At 37.2% G+C, this 24379-nt stretch overlaps 1 protein-coding gene across 1 annotated transcript; it reads left to right on the top strand.

Annotated features, from left to right (window-relative positions):
• The first annotated feature begins 1502 nt into the window (after positions 1–1502).
• On the top strand, positions 1503–24379 carry COPS8 (COP9 signalosome subunit 8). Its single transcript, XM_058185084.1, has 8 exons — positions 1503–1688; positions 3244–3314; positions 6606–6654; positions 14009–14141; positions 16361–16468; positions 17033–17095; positions 22331–22372; positions 23198–24379. Exons 1-8 carry the CDS (start codon positions 1506–1508, stop codon positions 23275–23277), a joined length of 729 nt encoding a protein of 242 aa, XP_058041067.1. The 5' UTR covers positions 1503–1505; the 3' UTR covers positions 23278–24379.

Genomic DNA, 24379 nt, shown 5'->3' with positions numbered 1-24379 from the left:
CCCAGTGGAAGGAGAATCTGCACAATACAGTGCCACTCACCCCCAACTTCCAGAGCTGACCCAGAAGAATACCATGACCAATGATACTGAATGCCACTGACAGATCAAGAGCTAGGATGAATGGACTACCTCTATCCAACTCCCACTAGAGATCATCCATGAGTGAGAACAATGCTGTTTCAGTCTCAAATCCAGGCCTGAACCTTAACTGAATAGTCTAGATAATCCATCCAAAGTCCTCTGCAACTGCCATGCAGCCACTCTCTTCACAATCTTCCCTAAGAACAGAAGATTGGAAACTGGGTGAAAACTGTCCAGCTTGGTTGGGTTAAACATTGGTCTTTCGAGGAGGGGGTACATCATTGCCTCTTTAAGAGCTGATGGGATCACTCCTCTTTTCAAGGAGTTAACTATCACCCAGATTCAGTCCTGCATCTCTCTGCAGTTTTAATAAGCTAGGAAGGGCATAGACCTAATATACAAATGGTCAAATTAGCAGCTGAGAGGATCTTGTCCACATTAAGTTCAACAAGCTCAAACTCGCAAGACAGTATGGCACCTAGTGTGCCAATAAGCAACAACAATTTGTCCATTTCAATTTTTAGAGCTTGATATTATATATCTAATTATTTTATCCCATCTTTTTAATATAGAACTCAAAGCAGTTAGCATACCTACTACTCCTGCCTCCTGTTTTCCCACAACAATCCTGTGAGGTGGGTTGGGCTACCTCTTGGGCTGAAGAAAAAATAAGATTTTGAAGTTTTTTATATTGAATTATATCTTGAATGACTGGCTCATGGAATGAATGAGCTATTAATTAGGAAGTTCTGAGTCAAATGTAGGCCATAAACCAGTAATTAAATAGACAGTTTTCAATTTTAGTTTAGCTTGAAGTACTAAATGATTAGGACCGTACCCTGAGCAACTAAGGAGTATTATCAACAGGTCTTTCAATCTTTGGGGCAGAAATGTATATTAAAATCAGGCACCGGTGCAGTCATCGCCTAGGAAGGCACAATTCTAAAATAGAATATTTTAAAATACTGATAACGGCTTTATTTTTTGCAACTGTATTTTGTCATCATTATTAGCAACAGTCGGTATCAGGATTGCAACTTCGGTCAGCCACACGCTTCCCGAGGCAATTTGGAAATATTTCCGTTTTGAAAAATTGAATAAAAGAACACGGACTTTCTCATGCATACATCTAGGGATAGCTTTGTATGTTAATATTTTGCAAGAGAAGCAAATGCACGATCACCGTCATGATAGTTGTCCGCGGAAATTTGATGAAATGCTTCAAGACGCTTTCCTATTTTTCTAATCAAAAGGAGTGGGGAAGAATCCACTGAAACCGGAAGTTCAGTCAATGTATCACTCTAACTTCCATCTCTGTATATATCTAGTTGTTTTCATAAACGCAGGTTCGACACGCCCGCCAAGCGCACAATTCGGCGAAGACGCCCCTGATGTTTATTTTCGGGGCCGGAAGTGGAAATAGGATGGGCGAGTGCTTGCCCGCCTCCAGGAAGCTTCCATTTCCCGGCTTATTTGGGCAGTGTCTGCCAAGAGTTGTTTCGAAGAGGGCGCGAGGCGCAAAGATGCCAGTGGCGGTGATGACGGCGACGAGCGGCGCCTTCAGTTACCGAAAGCTGCTGGAGCAGTGTGAGACTCAGGAGCTGGAGGTAAAGGAGGCGGGGTGGCGACCATGGAAACGCGGCGCGCGGGAGGGGGAGCAGGAAAGCTGGGCCGCGCGAGTGGGCTCCCACGCGAGGTACCAGGCACTTGCTCTTCCTGCCACCCCTCTTGTTTCAACCACTTCAACGCGATCTCTTGGACGTAGCGAATGCTGGCTGGAGAGGAGGCAAGTCTGGTGTGAGCTGGTTGGGTTAGTTGAGGTCTTGGCTCCAATATAGTAGACGGAAAACGCTCTGGGACATTGAAAATGTCGAAGAGAAAAGTTTTGTAATTGTGATTTCACACTTAGAGAGCCTTGGAAATCTGCTAAATTTGGAGAGAGGGATAGAGTTTTCAAAAGCATTGCAGACTCAGGATATCATAGAATAGAATAGAATAGAATTTTATTGGCCAAGTGTGATTGGACACACAAGGAATTTGTCTTGGTGCATATGCTCTCATTGTACATAAAAGAAAAGATACATTCATCAAGGTACAACATTTACAACACAATTGATGGTCAATATATCAATATAAATCATAAGGATTGCCAGCAACATCATATAATCCTTTGCATTTTATCTTTATGTTCTATTGATATTATTCCAATTTCTTCCTCTGTTGGGAGCTGCCCAGAGTTGTTGAAAATCAGGTGGCATACATCTTACATAATATCTACATTAAAATTAGTTACAGAAATTAGACTTGCCAGTTAAATGCAGCCTGTTTCTTCTGTCATTAAACACAGTGGGCTTTATAATACATATGTACAGGTAATACTCGAGTTATAACTATTTGTTTAAAATTAAAACAAGGGACTTAGTCTCCAAAGTTGTGGCTGTCACAGTGCTTCTGCAATCGTATCGCCATTTGCAAATTTCTTTGTCAACTTCCCATAAGTAAAGTCATTGGGGAAGCTTCCAAGGAAAGTTACAAGTCCTGTAAATCTCTTCTGCCACTTTATCTCCCAAGGAGCCTTGCTACAGAATATGGATCCCAGGGACCTCATTCTCCATGGCAGCTCACTTTCACAGCAAGTGCCATCCATACCACTCCCCTGCTTGTCCAGGGCTCCTGCTGGTCTACCTGCACTTCCATCAGGCTGGATGGTTCACATTTCTCACCACTAACCCCAGGCCCCTCACACATGCATGTGCACGTGTGCACATGCACACGCACGCACACACCTGGGACTTCTGCCTCTTCCTGCTTAATAACCCACACAATCCTGGAGTTATAATAGCAACCAGAATTGCCTTCACTAAGTGATGTGGTCACATAATGTCATATATTACATCTGATAATCCTGGTCCCAGTTGCTATCATAAAATGTGGTCTACCTATATGAACTGCATTAAAAAGGACAAATTTAGTTATTATAAATAATACAAATAGTAACTACATAATTACTACAAACAAAATAGCTCTACAAAATTTTGATTTAAATACTAGGCCTGGTCAAAACAGGTCAGAGGGAAGGAATTGGCTTTACCAATGTTCTTTGTCCTCAGCTATGTACTGCTTCGTATAGGACACAATCTAATTTTATGTTTATTTTTTAAGGCCCCTGGAGGAATAACAACATCACCTGTTTATGCTCAACTCTTGGCTTTGTATCTTCTGCATAATGATATGTAAGTAATATGTTTAAATAATAGGTCTGGACCTATTAGACATGTGTAATTCAGATAATGTTTTTAGAATTAGATGAATTTACATTTATTGGCATTCCAAATCAACAAGTTGTAAAAGCAAACGCATGTGATGTAGCTATAGGTGAAGTATGTGGTACTTTTATTGATTTTTAGTAAACCGGACCTTTGCTAGTTAACACAAGTAGGATTTTGAATTTGCTCATACTGTTTTTAGGTTTAGATTAGATTAACAGAATTGGAAGGGACCTTATAGGTCATCTAGTCCAACCCCCCCTCCCCAAGCAGGAGACCCTACACCATTTCTGACAAATGGCAGCCCAATCTCTTCTTGAAAGCATCCAGTGATGAAGCTCCCACAACTTCCGAAGGCAAGCTGTTCCACTGGTTGATTGTTCTCTCTGTTAGAAAATTTCTCCTTATTTCTAGGTTGAATCTCTCCTTGGTCAGTTTCCATCCATTGTTCCTTGTCTGGCCTTCACGTGCCTTGGAAAATAGCTTGACCCCTTCCTCTCTGTGGCAGCCCCTCAAATATTTGAACACTGCTATCACGTTTCCCCTGGTCCTTCTCTTCACTATACTAGCCAGTTCCTGTAAGTGTTGTTCATATGTTTTAGTCTCCAGTCCCCTAATCATCCTGGTTGCTCTTCTCTGCACTTTTTCAAGAGTTTCAACATCTTTTTTATAGTGTGGTGACCAAAACTGGATGCAGTATTCTAGGTGTGGTCTTAGTAAGGTTTTATAGAGTGGTATTAGTACCTCACTTACTTGATTGTATCCCTCTGTTAATGCATTTTAAGATTACATTGGCTTTTTTGGCTGTTGCTGCACACTGCTGGCTCATAATTAGCTGGTTGTCCACTAAAACTCCAAAATCCATCTCACAGTTACTGCTATTAAGCCTGGTTTCACCCAATCTATGTGTGTACTTTTGATTTTTCTTGCCTAAGTATAAGACTTTACTTTTCTCTACATTGACTTTCATTTTGTTAGATAGGACCCAGTGTTCAAGTCTGTCAAGATCCATCTGGATCTTGACACTATCTTCTAGGGCAGGGGTCTGCAACCTTAAACATTCAAAGTCATTTGGACCCATTTCCCACAGAAAAAAAACACGGGGAGCCAATAATTTAACAACCGGTGTTACTGGATGGGCGTAGCCAACTCAACGTCACTCACTCCCATCCAGTCACATGACACCCCCCCAGCCACACCTACCCAGCCCATCATTAAGGCAGCGAACCAGTTGTTAAATTATTTATCCCGCCCGGCCCCGTCTCACCCCTCCTTTCCCAGCCACCTCTTGCCATCCCTGGCCTCAGGTGTGTTGTTCACCCCCTCTCTCTTTCTCTTTCTCCCTCTCCCTCTCCCTCTCTGTCTCTATCTCCTCTCTCTGTGTCCTCCCTCTCCTTTTTCCTTCCCCCCCTCCTTCTCCTGGGTAGACTACAGCTGGAAACGGCAGGCAGCTACGTCCGGTCTTTGTTGGTGCTGGAGATGTGCAACGTGCTCTACCCCAACACTGACCTGACTCAAGCCGCTGTCAAACCCCGCATAGCTTTGCAATACCCGGAGAGGGGGAGAAGGAACCCCCTAAACTGGTCTTGGGTGATGGGAATCTGACATCCACAGGCCTACCAGCCTATGAGCAGCGTGCCAACAGTCATCTGGTCGGCAGAGAGCTGAAGACCAGCTGGCTGGCAGAAGGCAGGGCATCACAACACCGGCAGCCTGCCAGCTCTGCAGGAAAAGCAACTGACATCCGGGAGGTGAGAGTGAGTCAACAACAACCCTGCTGTTGCTAGGGGTGAGTGGGGCAGAGTCGCATTGTGGCTCCAGTTTATAATGGGCTCCAGGAGGAGGAGGAGGGGACCTCGTCTCCCCTATTCTGAAGTGCACTAAATTTCACTGTGCTGTGCAAGGCGCTGCGAGAGCAGCGGGCAGGCCATAGAGGTGGCAACAGCAGCAGTGTCAGGAGCTGCAGCAGAGGGCTGAAAGAGGCACATGTGGCTCTGAAGCCACGGATTGCCAACACCCGTTCTAGGGTGATAGCTTTCCTTCCAGCTTAGTATCATCTGCAAATTTGGTTAAGTTCTTCTATTCCGTCATTTAAGTCGTTTATGAAGTTATTGAAGAGTACTCGGAACGGAACCTTATGGTCCCCCACTGCTTATTTCCCTCCATGTAGACATAGACCCATTAAGGATTACTCGTTGGGTACAGTTTGTCAGCCAGTTACAAATCCATCTGGTGGTGATGCTATCCCACTTTTTTCTATCTTACTAAGAAGTAGGTTGTTGTTGTTGTTGTTGTTGTTGTTGTTGTTGTTGTTATTATTATTATTTTGTCGAAAAGCAAATTACTTCTTTTGTTTATTCATGTCAGAAGCATCACAATTAAAATAAGCAAATTACTGTATTTTTTGGAGTATAAGATGCACTCCCCCCCAAAAAAGTGGGTGAAAATTTTGGTGCATCTTATAGACCGAATATGGGCCTGTTTTTGGCATCCCCAATCCTCCGAGTGTTGTGTTTTTGCCCAGTAGCACTCTGCAGTGCTCTGCACGTCCTGCTTTTGGGCTCTCAAACCCTCTGCGCATCCTGTTTTCACCCCGGCCCCCGGAAGCATGCTGCTGGCTAAAAATTGGCATGTTTTTGGCAAAAACGGGGTGCGCAGAGCACTGCTGAGTGCTTCTGGGGGCCGGGGAGGACAAAAAAGCAACGTGCGGAAGCCACATTTTTCCTGGCAACTATTGGGGAAGCTTTATTTATTTATTTATTTTTGCTGTTTTGGAGTTTATAGATGACAGTATTACAATGCCACATATAAGACAGAATACAATATATTTTAGACCAACTCATAATAAGAATGTAATGCACAAGATAAATGCCTAAACTTTTGTGTTGTACAATATGTAGCTGAAACCCTAGGGTTAATAGAAAAACAGAAGTTATAAATTATGGTTGTAGAACATCCTGCTTGTTGAAGTACTGGGTGCTTCATTGCTGGAGATTTTCAAGATTGAACAGTGTTTTGTCTGGGATGGCCTGAAGATTCTAGCATTTGGCAGAGGGTTGAATTAGAAGACTTCCACAATCCCTTCCCACCTTATGTTCTACATGATAGGTACAAACAAAGAGTATGAAACAAACAAAGTGTATGTACAATGTATATTGATGTGTTCTCAGAAGGACGTAGCTGGAAAGTTATGGTAAATAAATATTATTAAATAGATTTCATTTTAAAATGACCTTATCACTGGCTTATTTTTATTAGGAATAATGCCCGTTATCTCTGGAAGAGAATTCCTACTGCTATTAAGTCTGTAAGTATTTTTCAGTGCTGTCAAAACAAAACAGTATTCTCAGAACCATTATTTCCCCAAACTACATTTTTATTATTTAAAAATGTATGCTGAATACAAAGTTTTGCTCATCCTGATCTTAATATTTGGGAGTATTATTGTTTTTGGATTTTTATTCAAATGTTTATAATATGTTTTTGAATTGTAGGACTCAGTTCAGCTGTGTTAGTAGTATGAATACTGAGCTATACTTTTTAAAAATGGAGAAGGTTTTTGAGAAGGTGGTGGGTCTGCAGCTGAGAAGAATCATGGAGGAAGTGAATTATCTAGACTGCTGTTTCTCAATCTTGGCAAATTTAAGATGTGAGAACTTCCACCTCCCAGAATTTTCCCAGCGAGCATTCAGTTCTGGAAGTTGAAATCTTAAAGTTGCCAAGGTTGAGAAACATTGTTCTAGATGTATTCCAGCCTGTTTTCAGTCCAGTACTGAAACAGTTTTGGTTGCACTTGTGATAGAATTGGGATGGAGGTGGTGCATCCATCTTTGTGTTCCTTAATCTCTGTCTTTTGATACTGTCAATCAAGGTACCATTTTAAGCCAATTCTGTGGGTCGGAGCACAGTTTTACAGTGGTTGCCTTCTTTTTCTCAAGGCTGGTTCTAATCAATGTTGCTGGGAGAAACATATTGCTCCCCAAACCCTCCTTTATGGGGTGCTGCAGGATTCTATTCTCTCCCTTTTCAACATCCACATGAAACAACTGGGTGAGGTCATCTGCTGATTTAAGGTTCAGCATACTGATGATATTCAACTATATATTTTGACTATGGATGGGCCAAGGGCATGGAGGCTATGTGAGTTTGAATGGGTAGCAATTGTCTCTAACTCAGTACTACCAAGACTGTGGGTGTTTGGCGTGCTAAGATCTGGGAATATTCCATCTCTGACCTTTGATGGATTTTCATTAACTGACTCAAGGGTTTTGTGTAACCTGAGTCTTCTATCCAGGAACTATACTTCCTGTCCAGGAAGTATCAGCTATGGCCAAGAAGGCTTTTGTACAGGTGCACCAGTTGTGCTGTTTCCTAGATGAGAGGTCTTTAGACAGCCACTCATGCTCTGGTCATCTCATGGCTTAACTACTGTACCACATGCTTTGTGGAGTTGTCCTTGAAGACTGCCCAGAAGCTTCAGCTGGTCCAGAATTTAGTGGCACAGGCAGTAATGGGCATACTTTGGTAACATGTAACCATACACCTCCTCTTTTGCAAGCTGACTGGTTCTTAGTTTGCTTCCAGATACAATTTGAAGTTTTGGTCATTACCTATAAAGTCAGACGTGGCATGGAGCCCGGTTACTTGAGGGACTATAGGATCCCACAGTATCTGCTGGCCAATTTGAACCTTTGGGTTCCTTCAATTAAACAATACCATCTATCAGGCCCCCAGAAATGTGCCTTCTTTGTAGCATTGCCTGCCCTCTGAAATGAGATTCCTCCTGATATCTGTATAGCTCTGACTTGGCTGATGTTTGGAAGGGATTTAAAAACCTAGCTCTTTATACAACACATGGAAAAAGAATTGACATTTTTCTTTAAAGAGAATAGAAAAGAAGATACATCATTGCAAAAGTTATGGGACACCAGTAAAGCATATATAAGAGGCTTGGTGATGACTTATGCAGGGAAAAGAAATAAACAGAATAAACAAACACAAAGGGAAATAGAGGAAGAATATAAGAAATTAGAGAAAGATTTACAAAAAAAATCCACAAGATAAAAAAATTAAAAACCTGATGGACTTGAAAAAACATAAACTGAATTTAACTGAAAATGAAGATTTGGCAAGGAAACTAAAATTAACAAAGTAAAACTTTTTTGAAAATGCAAATAAACCAGGAAGATGGTTGGCATATAAAAGGAAAAAGAAAAGAAATTGATAACTCAATTATTAGACTGAGAAGGAAAGATACATTATCAAAATGAGGAAAAGAAAAAAATAATTGAGGAATATTACAAGAAATTATACCAACAAGAGCAGATATCAGAAGGGAAAAGAGAACAATATTTGGAAAAAGCAAAGATTCCTAAAATACCAGAAGAATTCAAAAAAGCACTAGAAGAAAGAATATCAATGATGGAATTGATAGAGGGGATTAAAAAACAGAAGAATGGAAAAACCCCAGTGCCAGATAGATTATCAGCAGAATTATATAAAGAATTGCAAGATGTACTAAGTGATAAAATGCTACAAGTATTTAATGATTTATTAATAGAAGCCAAGATTCCGAAGTCATGGATGGAGGCATATATAACTCTTATACCAAAAGAAGAATCAGACTTGCAACAAATAAAGAATTATAGACCAATTTCACTGCTAAATGCAGATTATAAAGTATTTGCATCAATTATGGCAGAAAGATTGAAGAGATTGCTGAATGAATTTATACATTCAGACCAAAATGGTTTTTTGCCTAAAAGACAAATTAGAGATAATATATGAATTATATTGGATACATTGGAATATGATGAAGCACACTCAGAAAAAAAAATGGTGTTGCTATTTTTAGATGCACAGAAGGCATTTGATAATGTGAATTGGCAATTTATGACCACACAATTACAAAAGATGGACTTTGGGTATACATTTGTAAACATGGTTAAGACTATATATAAAGATCAATCGGCAACAGTAATAATAAATGGTGAAATGACAGAAAAAGTAGATATCAGTAAAGGAACTAGACAAGGATGTCCCTTATCTCTATTGTTATTTATTTTGACGTTAGAAGTTTTAAATAGAAAAATAAGACAAGATATACTGTAGAAATAAAAGGAGTAAAAATTAAAAGAGAAGAATATAAGCTACAAGCATTTGCGGATGATTTAGTATTCATTATGGAAGAACCAATGGAAACGGGCCTAAAGTTAATGCAACAAATAGAAGAATATGGAGAAGTAGCTAGATTGAAAATAAATAAAGATAAAACTAAAATTATAGTTAAAAATATGAGAGAAAAACAAAAGCAATTAATGCAGAATCTAGATATTCAAATAGTGAAGAAAGTGAGATATCTGGGCATTCAACTAACTTCAAGATGCCTTACATTGAAGGAAGTTAACAACTACAAACTGAGGAATCAAATTGAAATAGATTTGGAAAAACGGAAAAATCTGCAATTATCGTTAATGGGAAGAATAGTGTTAATTTAAATGAATGTACTGCCAAGAATTTTATTTTGCTTTCAAACAATTCCGATAAAATTGGAGAAGAAATATTTTGAGACTTTGAATAAAATGATGTAGAAATACATATGGCAAGGAAAAAAAGCAAGAATTAATATCAAACTACTTCAAGACTCTTAAGACTAGAGGAGGATTTGGTCTACCAAACTGGGAACTTTACCACCAAGCAGCGATGTTAATCTGGGTTAAAGAATGGATTTTATTGAGAAATACAAGACTATTGACTTAGGATGGACATGATTTGCAATTAGGTTGGCACGCTTTCTTATGGTATGGCAAAAATAGGATACATGGTATTTTCAGAGACATTGTGTAAGAAATAGCTTATTAACAGTATGGAAGAGAATGAAAGAAATAATTATATGAAAATACCAATGTGGCTTTCAACAATAGAAGCGTTGACACATCCGAATAAGATTAACATGAACAATATTGTACGTTATAAAGACATTTTAACTGAGAAGGGAGAGTTAAAACAGAAGCAAGATTTAGAAAAACAAGAGATTGAGACTGATTGGTACACAAGATTGCAAATACAATCAAGATATGATAAAGACTTGAAACAATATGATTTTAATTTGGGGGAATCGGAATTGGATCAGATATTGACTGGAAAGGATGAAAAAATGATTAAAAAACTATATTTATTGCAAGTTAGATTAGAAGATGAAGTAAAAGAGACAATGATAATATGGGCGAAAAATTTTGGTTATGTAATAGAATTAGAGAAATGGCAACAACTATGGGAAGGAATTATAAATTGACAATGGCAACAGCATATAAAGAAAATTTATATACAGTGTTTTATAGATGGCATATGCCACCAGAAAGGCTAGCAAAAATGTTTAAAAATAAATCAGCTAAATGTTGGAAATGCTCACATTTGCCAGGATCATATTATCATATGTGATGGACATGTACAGAAGCAAAAACTATTGGTTTAGAATACAGACATGGTTAAAGGAAATGCTACAAAAATCTATAGAATTAAAGCTAGAAATTTTCCTATTGGGTATTTTGCCAGAAAGATATAGTAAAGAAGAATATAAGCTACAAGCATTTGCGGATGATTTAGTATTCATTATGGAAGAACCAATGGAAACGGGCCTAAAGTTAATGCAACAAATAGAAGAATATGGAGAAGTAGCTAGATTGAAAATAAATAAAGATAAAACTAAAATTATAGTTAAAAATATGAGAGAAAAACAAAAGCAATTAATGCAGAATCTAGATATTCAAATAGTGAAGAAAGTGAGATATCTGGGCATTCAACTAACTTCAAGATGCCTTACATTGAAGGAAGTTAACAACTACAAACTGAGGAATCAAATTGAAATAGATTTGGAAAAACGGAAAAATCTGCAATTATCGTTAATGGGAAGAATAGTGTTAATTTAAATGAATGTACTGCCAAGAATTTTATTTTGCTTTCAAACAATTCCGATAAAATTGGAGAAGAAATATTTTGAGACTTTGAATAAAATGATGTAGAAATACATATGGCAAGGAAAAAAAGCAAGAATTAATATCAAACTACTTCAAGACTCTTAAGACTAGAGGAGGATTTGGTCTACCAAACTGGGAACTTTACCACCAAGCAGCGATGTTAATCTGGGTTAAAGAATGGATTTTATTGAGAAATACAAGACTATTGACTTAGGATGGACATGATTTGCAATTAGGTTGGCACGCTTTCTTATGGTATGGCAAAAATAGGATACATGGTATTTTCAGAGACATTGTGTAAGAAATAGCTTATTAACAGTATGGAAGAGAATGAAAGAAATAATTATATGAAAATACCAATGTGGCTTTCAACAATAGAAGCGTTGACACATCCGAATATGACTAACATGAACAATATTGTATGTTATAAAGACATTTTAACTGAGAAGGGAGAGTTAAAACAGAAGCAAGATTTAGAAAAACAAGAGATTGAGACTGATTGGTACACAAGATTGCAAATACAATCAAGATATGATAAAGACTTGAAACAATATGATTTTAATTTGGGGGAATCGGAATTGGATCAGATATTGACTGGAAAGGATGAAAAAATGATTAAAAAACTATATTTATTGCAAGTTAGATTAGAAGATGAAGTAAAAGAGACAATGATAATATGGGCGAAAAATTTTGGTTATGTAATAGAATTAGAGAAATGGCAACAACTATGGGAAGGAATTATAAATTGACAATGGCAACAGCATATAAAGAAAATTTATATACAGTGTTTTATAGATGGCATATGCCACCAGAAAGGCTAGCAAAAATGTTTAAAAATAAATCAGCTAAATGTTGGAAATGCTCACATTTGCCAGGATCATATTATCATATGTGATGGACATGTACAGAAGCAAAAACTATTGGTTTAGAATACAGACATGGTTAAAGGAAATGCTACAAAAATCTATAGAATTAAAGCTAGAAATTTTCCTATTGGGTATTTTGCCAGAAAGATATAGTAAAGAAGAAATGTATTTAATTATACATGTAATAACAGCAGAGATTGGAGCATGTGATCTCCAGAGGGGTCATGAGGGTGGGGATTTTGGGGTTTGTATTACTGAGGGAGGAACCCGGATCCCCAGATTTGGATTTCCACCAACTGTGCCAGATTACCTATGCTAGTAAAAGAACTTTGAAAGATGTTTGCCTCAGAGTCTTTTCTGCAAGGAGGGTTTTCTGGAACGCTGACATAGGAAAGGAAAAGAAGGAGGGAGGGAAAGAGGAGAAGAAGGTTTGTTGTAAAACATAGGGGCCTCTGTGGCTCAGACTAGTAAAACAGTCTGTTATTAACAGCAGCTGCTTGCAATTACTGCAGGTTCTAGTCCCACCAGGCCCAAGGTTGACTCAGCCTTCCATCCTTTATAGGGTAGGTAAAATGAGGGCCCAGATTGTTGGGGGCAATAAGTTGACTTTGTATATAAATATACAAATAGGATGAAGACTATTGCTAACATAGTGTAAGCTGTCCTGAGTCTTTGGAGAAGGGCGGGATATAAATGCAAATTAAAAAAAAGAAAGAAAGAAAGGATAGAAGAGCAACTCCAAATGCAATTAAAATGTTTTATTTTTGTGCTTTCTTTAGAGAGAACATGTATGATTATTTATGAATAAGAAAATGTACATTTATAATATGTGTATAAGAAAATAAAAAATAAAAAACTTTTTTTAAAAAAGCAATCAGAATGTGCACATTGTGGATTTCTTTTTTGTTTTTTTTGCAATATAATAAGATCAAAGTTGCCATGAAAATCAGATCAAAAGTACTTTAAAACAAAGGGCAGTTAAAACAAAGCCCTTCATATACTAGCATGTATGTCAGGATCTATTCTTGTCATGGGTCATACGGATGAATAATAATTGCACAACATTGTGTGCTTTTCCTTGATATTTCATTAGACTGATTGCAAAATAAAATTCTCTGTAGCTTTACTTTTTTTCGTTATTATTAGTTACCCATTTTTTTAGATTTAATCAGCTGCAATATAATCTTCGGATATCCTGACAACTATCTTGATGGGGACAAAGAGGGAATAGCTGTAGAACGTGGCAATAAATGTTATGAATGGCATAACGGAGGTGATTCTTAATTTAAAAACAAGATTTGTTGATATCTCCATTCAACAGGTTGTGCCAGTTGTGGTTAGTATTTATTTTTATTTATTTATTATTTAAATTTTTATATTTTATATTAGTAGAACTTAATCTTGTGGCAGTATGATTGCCTCACTTGTGAATCCTGAACTTCCATGTTAGTTATTAAACATTGCTTTCTCAACTTTATTACAGTATTATTATAAGATGCTAAGGACTATATTAGGTATGTGCAAAATAATACAATATATTTATTATGTATAACAGTTGGGCATACCAATACTGATGGGAATTGTAGTTCAGAACAATTAAATATATCATTTCTTATCTTTTCTCTAAATTAATATGCCTTAAACACCTTTCTCAAATTATGGTTGTAGAACATCCTGCCTGTTGAAGTACTGGGTGTTTGCTTCATAAATACGGCAGCAAGCCTAGAGCGGAGGTGCTAAAATATTCTGTATAACTAAAAGCATATTTGCTTTGTTTTATCAAACAGCTACAGCTTTATTCTCAATTCTTTCTTTGCAGGCAAATCTTGAACTTGGTGCAATTTGGGCAGTAGGGCAGCGAATCTGGCAAAGAGATTTCCCTGGAATATATACAACAATTGATGCATATCAGTGGTCTGAATCTATTCAGCCAATCATGGAAGCACTTAAAGGTATAAATTTCTTAGTTAAAATTGTGCATTATTATTAACCATGAAAGGAAATAAAAACAATGGCTTGGGTGGCCCCATGCTTCCTTCCCTATCACGTTTTAAGGGCTTTGCCTTCAGAAATTAGTCACATCAGCTAATGAGAAGAGGCTGGTTGATGTAGGAAATGGGTTATAGGAAGGAGAAGAAAGGTGTGGGGTGGAGTGGAGTGAAGAAAGAAGAGTTGCATGTACAGTTTAAGAAGGGGTAATCTGCTAATAGTTACTGTAGGTTATGGTTTCAGTATATGCTTCTAGGTAGATGTATATTGTAATCGAGTTGCCTTTGGTGAGATGGGCAGCATATAAGTTTAATAAAAAAAATTAGTAGTAATAATAGGTTTTCCTCCAAAGTTATTACATTGGTAGCTTTGTTGGAAGATTTCCTGGGAAGATGGTTATTGTCATATTAAGGAGTGAGGAGTGAAATGTGGAAAAAGTATACCCAAAGTTGCATCAAGAACAAGTATTGTTTCTGAATTACTTTTTATTCATGCCTTCTACTCTGCCAAGAACAAACTATCTTTAAAGAGAATTTCTGCTCAGATAGAACGATATAACAATAATAACAACAACAAAGTTGGAAGGGACCTTGGAGGCCTTCTAGTCCAACCCCCTGCCCAGGCAGGAAACCCTACATCATCTCAGACAGATGGTTATCCAACATTTTCTTAAAAATTTCCAGTGTTGGAGCATTCACAACTTCTGCAGGCAAGTCGTTCCACTTATTAATTGTTCTAACTGTCAGGAAATTTCTCCTTAGTTCTAAGTTGCTTCTTTCCTTGATCAGTTTCCACCATTGCTTCTTGTTCTACCCTCAGGTGCTTTGGAGAACAGCCCAACTCCCACTTCTCTGTGGCAGCCCGTGAGATATTGGAACACTGCTATCATGTCTCCCCTAGTCCTTCTTTTCATTAAACTAGACATACCCAGTTCCTGCAATCGTTCTTCATATGTTTTAGCCTCCAGTCCCCTAATCATCTTTGTTGCTCTTCTCTACACTCTTTCTAGAGTCTCAGCATCTTTTTTACATCGTGGCGACCAAAACTGAATGCAGTATTCCAAGTGTGGCCTTACCAAGGCATTATAAAGTGGCACTAACACTTCACGTGACCTTGATTCTATCCCTCTGTTTATGCAGCCCAGAACTGTGTTGGCTTTTTTAGCAGCAGCTGCATACTGCTGGCTCATATCTAAATGATTGTCCACTAGGACTCCAAGATCCCTCTCACAGGTACTACTATTGAGCAAGGTACCACATATCCGGTACCTGTGCATTTTGTTTTTTTTGCCTAAATGTAGAACCTTACTTTTTTCGCTGTTGAATTTCATTTTGTTAGATAGCGCCCAATGTTCAAGACTGTCAAGATCTTTCTGTAATTTGAGCCTATCTTCTGGAGTGTTGGCTATTCCTGCCAGCTTGGTGTCATCTGCAAATTTGATGAATTCCCCATCTATCCCCTCGTCCAAGTCATTGATGAAGATGTTGAAGAGTACTGGGCCTAAAACAGAGCCTTGGGGTACTCCACTGCATACTTCCCTCCATGTGGATGTAGTTCTTGGTTAATGCAAGCTGAGGTTTGTGCAAAAACTTCAACTTGTACTTTGCCAAAGGCAATGTGTGCAACATTAGATCATTTGTTAGAGAATTTACATTTGAAGTATACTTCATCAGTTTTCAAGAAGCCAACAGAAACTTGTCTGCCATGATACCATGATATCATTATTCTATTTGTTTTGGAGCCATGCTTAACAGATTTTCACCTTCATTGATAAATATATCTTCACAGGCTCTTTCATTTCCAAAACCCCGATACTAGTTCACAGGAGAAATGTTGTCATTTTCAGCCGTGATTGCTGCCACTGCTACTTAATTTGAGATAATATATGATATAAATAATGTGAGGTTTGGTTAAGATTGATATTCTTTATAAATTGGAATTCAGTATTTAATGCTTTAAGTTTTTGATTATAGTTCATGAAAAGCAAATGTTGAAGAAAAATACATTTTTCATGTATTTTGATTGGATACTTTGTATATAAAGGAATCAGACTTTACATCTAACCAATAATCTCCCATATAAATGCACATTTCCGATTCTTCTCAAGAGAAACTTATTTAAGAACACAAGGTGTTTTCCTATCCTTGGTAGGCTAGCTTTGCATTAATTACCTCTCCAATAGATGCAACGAGGCGGCGAGCATTTGGACTAGTCTCTCGGGCATATCCTTCCATAAGTGCAGATGACTTTGCAGCCTTTGTTGGACTTCCTGTAGAAGAAGCAGTAAAAGGTACTGAAAATATCTGAGTTGTAAATAAATGGTTACTTTTTTACTTGCAAAAGTGAACAGTATCTGAGGCAGTCACTAAACAAGGATTTTATTAGAATTGTGTTACAAGACTTTCAGTTCTCACAACTATATTTTGTAAATAAAAATGAATCACAGCTTTTCTAAAGCTGTGCACATTTTTAGAATTTCTTACAATTTTGCTTACCTGATTTTTTTTGAAGATTATCAATTTATGTGGCAGTGTAGAAATATTTTATCAGAATGTTTCATTCCACTGATAAAGACTACAAAACTAGTTTCTGTGCCCAGTATGAAATAATTTTAAAAGTAAAAGTACATTTTCTAAAATTTGCGCTTGGTTCACTTACTATATTACTGTTAAAGGATAACCGGCTGAATAAAAGGAAAACTAACAATAGTTCACTTTATAGGAAATGGAAATATAGCAAGGAAAAAAAAACAAGAACTAAAAACAAATCAGGAAATTAATCCCATCCAATGTTTTCTATATTGAAGCATGTGTATGAAACTAATTATACCTAATGAACTATATTACAATTTTAGGAGTTCTTGATCAGGGATGGCAAGCAGATTTGTCAACTCGAATGGTTATGCCTAAAAAACCAGGTAGGTGGAGCTCTAGTTCCATGAGGATTTGTGGAAGGGGGAGGGAAAGGGAAGGGAGGTGACACTTCAGGATAACTTAACATTGCTTGTCTGCCTTTGCTGCATACAATTGAAAATGTAATTAGTATTTACATGCCAACATTTCTTTCAAATGTTTAAAATAGTGGGGGGATACGCGTAAGGTATGTCAAATAATTGAATGAGTGATCTATTTGAATGGGTGCAGGATGTTTTAATTAAATGGATATTTTAGAATGTAAAGCTTAAATAGAAATAAACAGGAAGTGCCTCAGCTTGCTTTCTCTGTCTGTTTTTTGGCAATAAAGACTCAGTTGAGCATATTTTTCAGTGACCTTAACTGACATGCCTGAATTGAGTGAAATGTAGTTAAGTTAAATGTGGTTACAATTCTGAATACCATTTAAGTTGTCAAATTAAGTCATTTTTGCTAGCTTAAATTTATATTCTATATTGATAATAAAGGCTTGTAATGTGGTTTATTTCTTTGCTGAAAATTGTTCTTCAGACTATTTGAGATGACTCTGGGCTATGTCTGCTACAACAATCATTCTACATTTTCTTATCTTGAATTGCATTTGCTTCTAGCAAAACCTTTTTTATTTTATTAGCAGTAAAATCCTAGTATTTTTATTGTATTACCTTCACTACCTCATTGCACATCCAGAGAGTTTATAAATAAATTTAAAAATACTGCTACTAGCATAGACTGGAACATACAGTAGATTCAACTTGCACATTTTCATAATTTGTAAGTTTATTATTTCTAGTTTGCTTTCTGTATTTAGTTAACTGCCCAAGACTCACTTTTCTTTTATACCATGGTTGTAGAGTTTGCTTAAGAGCTTAGAGGAGGAGTTAAGTGACCTTTTCAAACAGGTTGGTGAGAGACTAGTAAATTTTTCTTACAAAATTTGGTATTTGATTGGAGTGGAGTAGTCTGTCCCCAATTGGATAGGACTTCTGAGAAAAATATTACAATTACTCAAGGTAAATTACCACGAGTCTTATTTGGTTTGATGGACAATTTAGAGTTTGTTGATATATGAAGGCAGAAGAACGTCAATTCTAGAAAGTACAGTTATTTTTCAGAATGACACAGATCCTTTTCAAGAATAGACATGATTTGGATTTCAAGATATTTGGCTACTAAAATTTCCAAGGTAGAGATATTAGATTTTACCAAATACTTTTTCAGAGAAAATACAAAATATTTTGGATGAGATAAAAAGAAAAGATTTAAAGAAATCCACAGGATTATAATATATAATATATACAATATATAACTATTTCTGAACAAATTAAGATCTTATAAGCAACAAGTATCCATGTTAGCAATAAGAGAAATAGAAATAGCATTTAGACTTATATACCGCTTCACAATGCTTTACAGCCCTCTCTAAGCAGTTTACAGAGTTAGCATATTGCCCCCAACAATCTGGGTCCTCATTTTACCGACTTTGGAAGGATGGAAGGCTGAGTCAACCTTGAGCCTGGTGAGATTTGAACTGCCAAATTGCAGGTGGTCAGCAGAAGTAGCCTGCAGTATTGCATTCTAACCACTGCACCACCGCTCTTCACGATGGAAATAAAATGGAGCTGTATGAAATAAATAAATTTTGAATTTGTGAATAAACCAGGGGAAGTGATTGTGTTTTAACTTTGAAGATCATTTTAATAATAGGGTGTGTCATTGCTTTTTGTCACATAGATATCATATTTTTCAGACTATAAGACACACCTGACTATAAGATGCACCTAGAATCTTATAGGAGGAAAAGAAAAAAAAATATTCTGAACCAAATGGTGTAGTAATATATTTAATAAAATATAGCAGAATAATATTTCAACCATGTAAAGTCAACAGTATTAACCATTATCACTATCATTAACAAATGAGGAGAGACTTTAAAGTTCAAGCACTCTTCTAGTTTTCTGGAAACCCCAAGAACTCATCGCTAGTGTCAGAATTTAGGAAGCTCAGTTGCTCACAATCACTGATATCTCTTTCTTCCCTATCTTCATATATGATATCATCTTCAGTTCCATCTAAGGTATTGCTAATACCACATTTTTTGAATGACCGTGCAACGATTTTGTCCTTCACTGAGTGCCATGATGTTTTAAGTCATTCACAAACTTGAGTGATAGAGGACCTCTTTATTCATCCAGTAGGTGTCAATGCATGATTACCAGCAGCCATCCATTTGTTCCACTCTTCTAGCATAAAGACTTTAAATGATTTGTTGATGGAAATATCAAGAGGTTGAAACTGGCTGGAAAGATCCCCAGGAATTACAACTAAATGGGTCTTCACTTTTTAAAATCTCTTCTTTGTGGTTTTGTGCTCTAATCTGGTCAAGCACTAATAAAGCAGGGTTTTTTCAGAAGTCCTCCAGGATGTTTGGACCACACTTTTTCAACCCATACTCTTATTCCATTTTCATCCATCGTTTCTCATGAACATGCACAACAACTCCTTTTGGAATCAATTCTTTTGGAAAGGTTTTCCTTTTGAAAATTAACATCGGTGGCAATTTGGTGCCATCTGCACAGCAGGACAACACAACCATGTAATGTGTTTTCTCATATCCTGAGGTTTTCATGCTTTTGGCACCTTTCAGATCAATAGTCTTATTAGATGGCACATCAAAGGTTAGTAGGACTTCATATTCCCAATCTGGCCAATTTCAAAATTATTTTTCTTCCTAGCATCTATTGCAAATGTATGAAAAGATAGAATCTTAGATTCATACTTTTGCCGTCTTTTTGCACAATTCTAGTTTTGGTGCGCATAGCAAGGCCATATCGCCTCATAAATCTGAAGCACCACAATGGTGATTCAGTAAAATCCTGAATGCCTTTCTCTATAGCAATGAGTTTGGCTTCATATATTACCAATTTTGTAGAAACTGCAAAGCCATTATTCCAGTGACGTATGAGCCATTCTTTCATGTCCACCTTTAATTGTGGCCACTTTGCAGAAAGCCCATGAAAGTTGTGCTTACTTTAATCTTTTACTTTTTACAGATGATCCACCTGTTTCCCCTTACCATTTTTCAGTTAGAGGTGGTTCAAAATATTTCTCTGCTGCTCTGTTTCCATGTTCCTCAACTTATTTCACTACTTCCAGTTTAAAACAAATTTTATATGCTTGTGTTTTCTGCTTTGATATCCTTGTAATGGTATGTAGCATCAGGAGGTAGCGTATTTTTTTGCAAGAAATAACTGTCAGTAATGTGTCCTTTATAACAATACAGAGCACTGTAGCTGAAACCATACTCATACATTCATACACAAGATACAGATATACCATATACAGTACATGCCATACTAGCTCATTGTGAGGGAAATACGAGGAGCAGGGAAAGAAGAGAAAGCAGCCTCCTTCCCTCAAGCTGGCTGCTGCATTGCCCATTTCTCCATTGCACCACAGCTCTTCTGTCCACAAAAGCCTTATCTTTGATGGCTGACATCAAAGCAGAGAAAGAGGTGGTGCCAGGAAGAAGCCAGTCAGCCCAGGAGTTGGGTACCCTTCCTCCCCCCCCTAAACTAACAATAGCAAGCTGAGAATTTTAGGACATTGGTGATCGTTTTGCTCCCGAAAAAAAAAAAATTCTAGCAATGTTATCTTTATAAAGACACAGACAGGCTCTAGCATGCCTGCCTGTGCTAATAAAACACAGTCTGCCACCCCCGAATTGCATCAATGGCTGAGGTAAGTGAAGGACAGGAAGCCATACCATGCCCAGCAATGTGGGGAAAATGGATGGCAAGAGGAGCCCCGTTTCACCACGTGCGCACCAATGAAAGGCGGCAACCTGGTCGCTTCCCCTACCCGCCCTCTCCGGTGCTGGAAGTCAAGCCATACCTCTCCCTCCATGTCTCTGGGCTCACAGTCCACGCAGGCCGGAAAGGGTGCACTTGCATCGGCGGGGCAGGTGGTGGCAGGACGTCCTCTGCGAACTGCTTGACGAACAGGGCAGGCAGACGTAGAGTGCGCCCAGGCCAGCCAGTGGTGGGATCAGCCGATTTTCCGAACTGTACACAACTTTAACAAGTGGTTCAGCCAAACTGGCTGAATCTCACTCTGTGTTGCTGCCTCAGCCAGGGAATGCTGGAGCATTTGCAGCTGATTGGCAGTTGGATCGGCCTCCCGGAATACCGCTAATCAGCTGCCTGGTGCTGCCTCCGCACCAAATCCCTCCCCCCAGGTATGGCAAACCCCCAACTGATGCAACATTCGATGTATAAGATGCACCGAAATTTTCACCGACTTTTGTGGGGAGGAGTGCATCATATATTCTGAAAAATACAGTAAATTGTCTAGAATATATAGGAGTATTTAGAATCTGCTGGAATTGTGAACAACATGAAACTTCCTATTATGAATGATGGACATGAAAACAAGCAATAAAAATTGGATACAAATTAATACACTAATTTAGATTTTAAAGACTAATGTATAATTGAAAACTTTTGGGATTAATTGACAGAAAAAATATTTATGACTAATTGGAAATTCCTTATAGACTTGCATGACACAGAAAATGTTTGATTTTTAGAAAAATAGAGAATAGAAAAAAGTGAGCTTTTTTATAATCGGGTAAGAGGTAATTTTGTAACCGTAGAATAGAATAGAATTTTTTATTGGCCAAGTGATTGGACACACAAGGAATTTGTCTTTGGTGCATATGCTCTCAGTGTATATAAAAGAAAAGATCATCAAGAATTCTAAGGTACAACACTTAATGATAGTCATAGGTACAAATAAGCAATCAGGAACCAATCATATCAATATAAATCGTAAGGATACAAGCAACAAAGTTACAGTCATACAGTCATAAATGGAAGGAGAAGGAAAGAAGGGAGGGAGTAAAGGAAGGGAGGGAGGGAGGGAGAAAGGCAGAAGGAGAATAGAATAGAATAGAATAGATTTTTTTGTTGGCCAAGTGTGATTGGACACACAAGGAATTTGTTTTGGTGCATATGCTCTCAGTATACATAAAAGAAAAGATAAGTTCATGTTTACACATAGAAATATTTGTAAGAAATATTTGCTATTTCTTTTTGTCTTTTTCTATTTTCTTTATTCTGTATCAGTTTGTGTTATATTTTATGTTCTCTTTTAAGTTGGGGGGGTTCTATATTATAAATTTCCAAAATCTCTAACAATGTTTTTGTTTGATAGATGGGTTTTGCTGTTATATATTTCAGGTCCTCAGGAGCCTACATTTAATAGGTTTCATCCACTATCAGGTACGCATATATCAGGTTTGTCTCTGTAGCTGCCCCAGTCCTTGGAACAACCTGCCCCGTTTGGAATTCCAGAGAGCCTAGATCATCTTAAACTTACAGTAGGTCATCGAGACCTAGCTTTTCCCCCAAGCACAGGGCTAAAAATCAGATCAGTCCAGCAACTCATGGAGTTGATGAGATGTTGGGGCACTGTAGGGCAAGTATTATTTTTTTTTAAAATGTTTGTGAATACTGTTCATTGCCTGCTGTGAATCACGTAGAATTATTTTGTGCGTAGGATAGGTGGCTGTATACATTAATAAACGTATTAATATTTTAAATCCTTGCTGTCTAAAAATGTTCTAGCATTGTATTTGTGTCTGTTTAAATAAATTAATATGGCACAAGATTATATGTAGGAATTTGAAGTTTTTCCTTTATGCAAAAGTTTGAAGCTCCTGAAGCTGAAATAATTATTTCCCTTGTGCTACATAGCCAGTGGCTGTTTTTCTTTTCAATACAGCTCACATTCCTATATTGGCATCTTAGTATTTTGATGCTGTTCAGGATCTTGTATTAAACGTTATAAAATATCTAAGAGTGAGCATTAAATTCTTAGTATTTTTAGACTTTCTAATGATAATATGGGTGAGGGCATTGAAGAATTTGTTAATTATCTGTTTACTGTGGCCATGAACGAAATTTTGATCTATCCAGATCATTCAGAAACAGCAGAAGGAGGCAAAGGATACACCTGCAGCCTCCAGAAGTATAGCTTATTATCTTTGTAGGATGGAAATAATAATATAGTTTCTGTTCTCATCATGTTTTCTGCTTTCTTTGTAGAACCTGCTCCAGTTCCACCAATTCCTAATGAACAGCAATTAGCCCGATTAACTGACTATGTAGCTTTCCTTGAAAATTGAAAATTCTGATCACTCATTCATGACATGCTATATACTTTGAGATTCATTTGCATTTTGTTTATTCTATTCAGTGTTGCAGTGTATGAACTACAATGTAACAATTTTACATTTTACCATAATTGATTTTATTGAAGAAAGTCTTTCAATTTAATTCCCATATTTAATTGGCTGTGTATGTAGACTTAAATAACTCATTGTGGAAGAAATAGCTCTTCCCCATTTGTATTCTGTCATAAATTGGAGGAAAAATTAACCACTACCATGGCTCAGCTGAAAACCAAACATTGAAAAGGACAGGGAAGACCAAAATGCAGTCAAGCAATGCTCCTAAAGCTAAGTCTATCAGAAAACATTGCAGTGTCTGTTTGATTATATATTGCTATACATTTACAATGAGTTTCGGCTTTGGCTTTGTGTCACACATTGAAATATCCAATAACAGATTTTGAAGGCTATTTTTTTAATCTGTTAGATCTGTTCTTGAGTATAAGCACACATTAAATGTGGGAGAAACAGAAATATGTATTTGGTAGAATATATGCATGACTAATAGTTCTTGTATAACAGTCCTGTTAGCACTCTGGTTTGAGACTTAAAAAAGCATCAGCTGATTTCTCAAACTATAACTTGCTTCTGTTTAAACCAGGATATTTAGATTGCCTTCTGAATGTTCCTTGTGTTCACAAGAAACAACATCTGGTTGCTGAAGCCAGTAGATGAAATTATTCTTGAACTTCAGTAGAACTTTTTTGTGTTGGAGTCTTGCTAATGTGGGAAGAAAGGACAAAATTTGCTTTGTCATTTTTATATGGCATGCTCCTAGAATTGTGGTTTTTTTCTGTCCCTTGTTATTAGTCATCATTTAATGATCTGTTCAAAAATTGCTGGCATCCGTCCTTTGTAGTGACACTTCTCTTCTAGTGCATTATTACTGTATGTTCTTAACTGTTTTGGATGTGTTTGAGTGCAAAAGGGTCCTAATTTCTGCACAGTTACTTTAAGACTAGCTAAAGGGAGGTAACCATTGATTTTGCTATTTATTTGAAAACCTCAGAATAGATGGGAAGCTTAGTTTTGGTATTATTAAAATATATTTACATCA

Source organism: Ahaetulla prasina, chromosome 1 (assembly GCF_028640845.1).
Source record: "Ahaetulla prasina isolate Xishuangbanna chromosome 1, ASM2864084v1, whole genome shotgun sequence".
Taxonomy (NCBI): Eukaryota; Metazoa; Chordata; class Lepidosauria; order Squamata; family Colubridae; genus Ahaetulla; species Ahaetulla prasina.
Note: the sequence above shows the minus strand (reverse complement) of the source record. Positions and strands in the feature narration are given on the sequence as shown.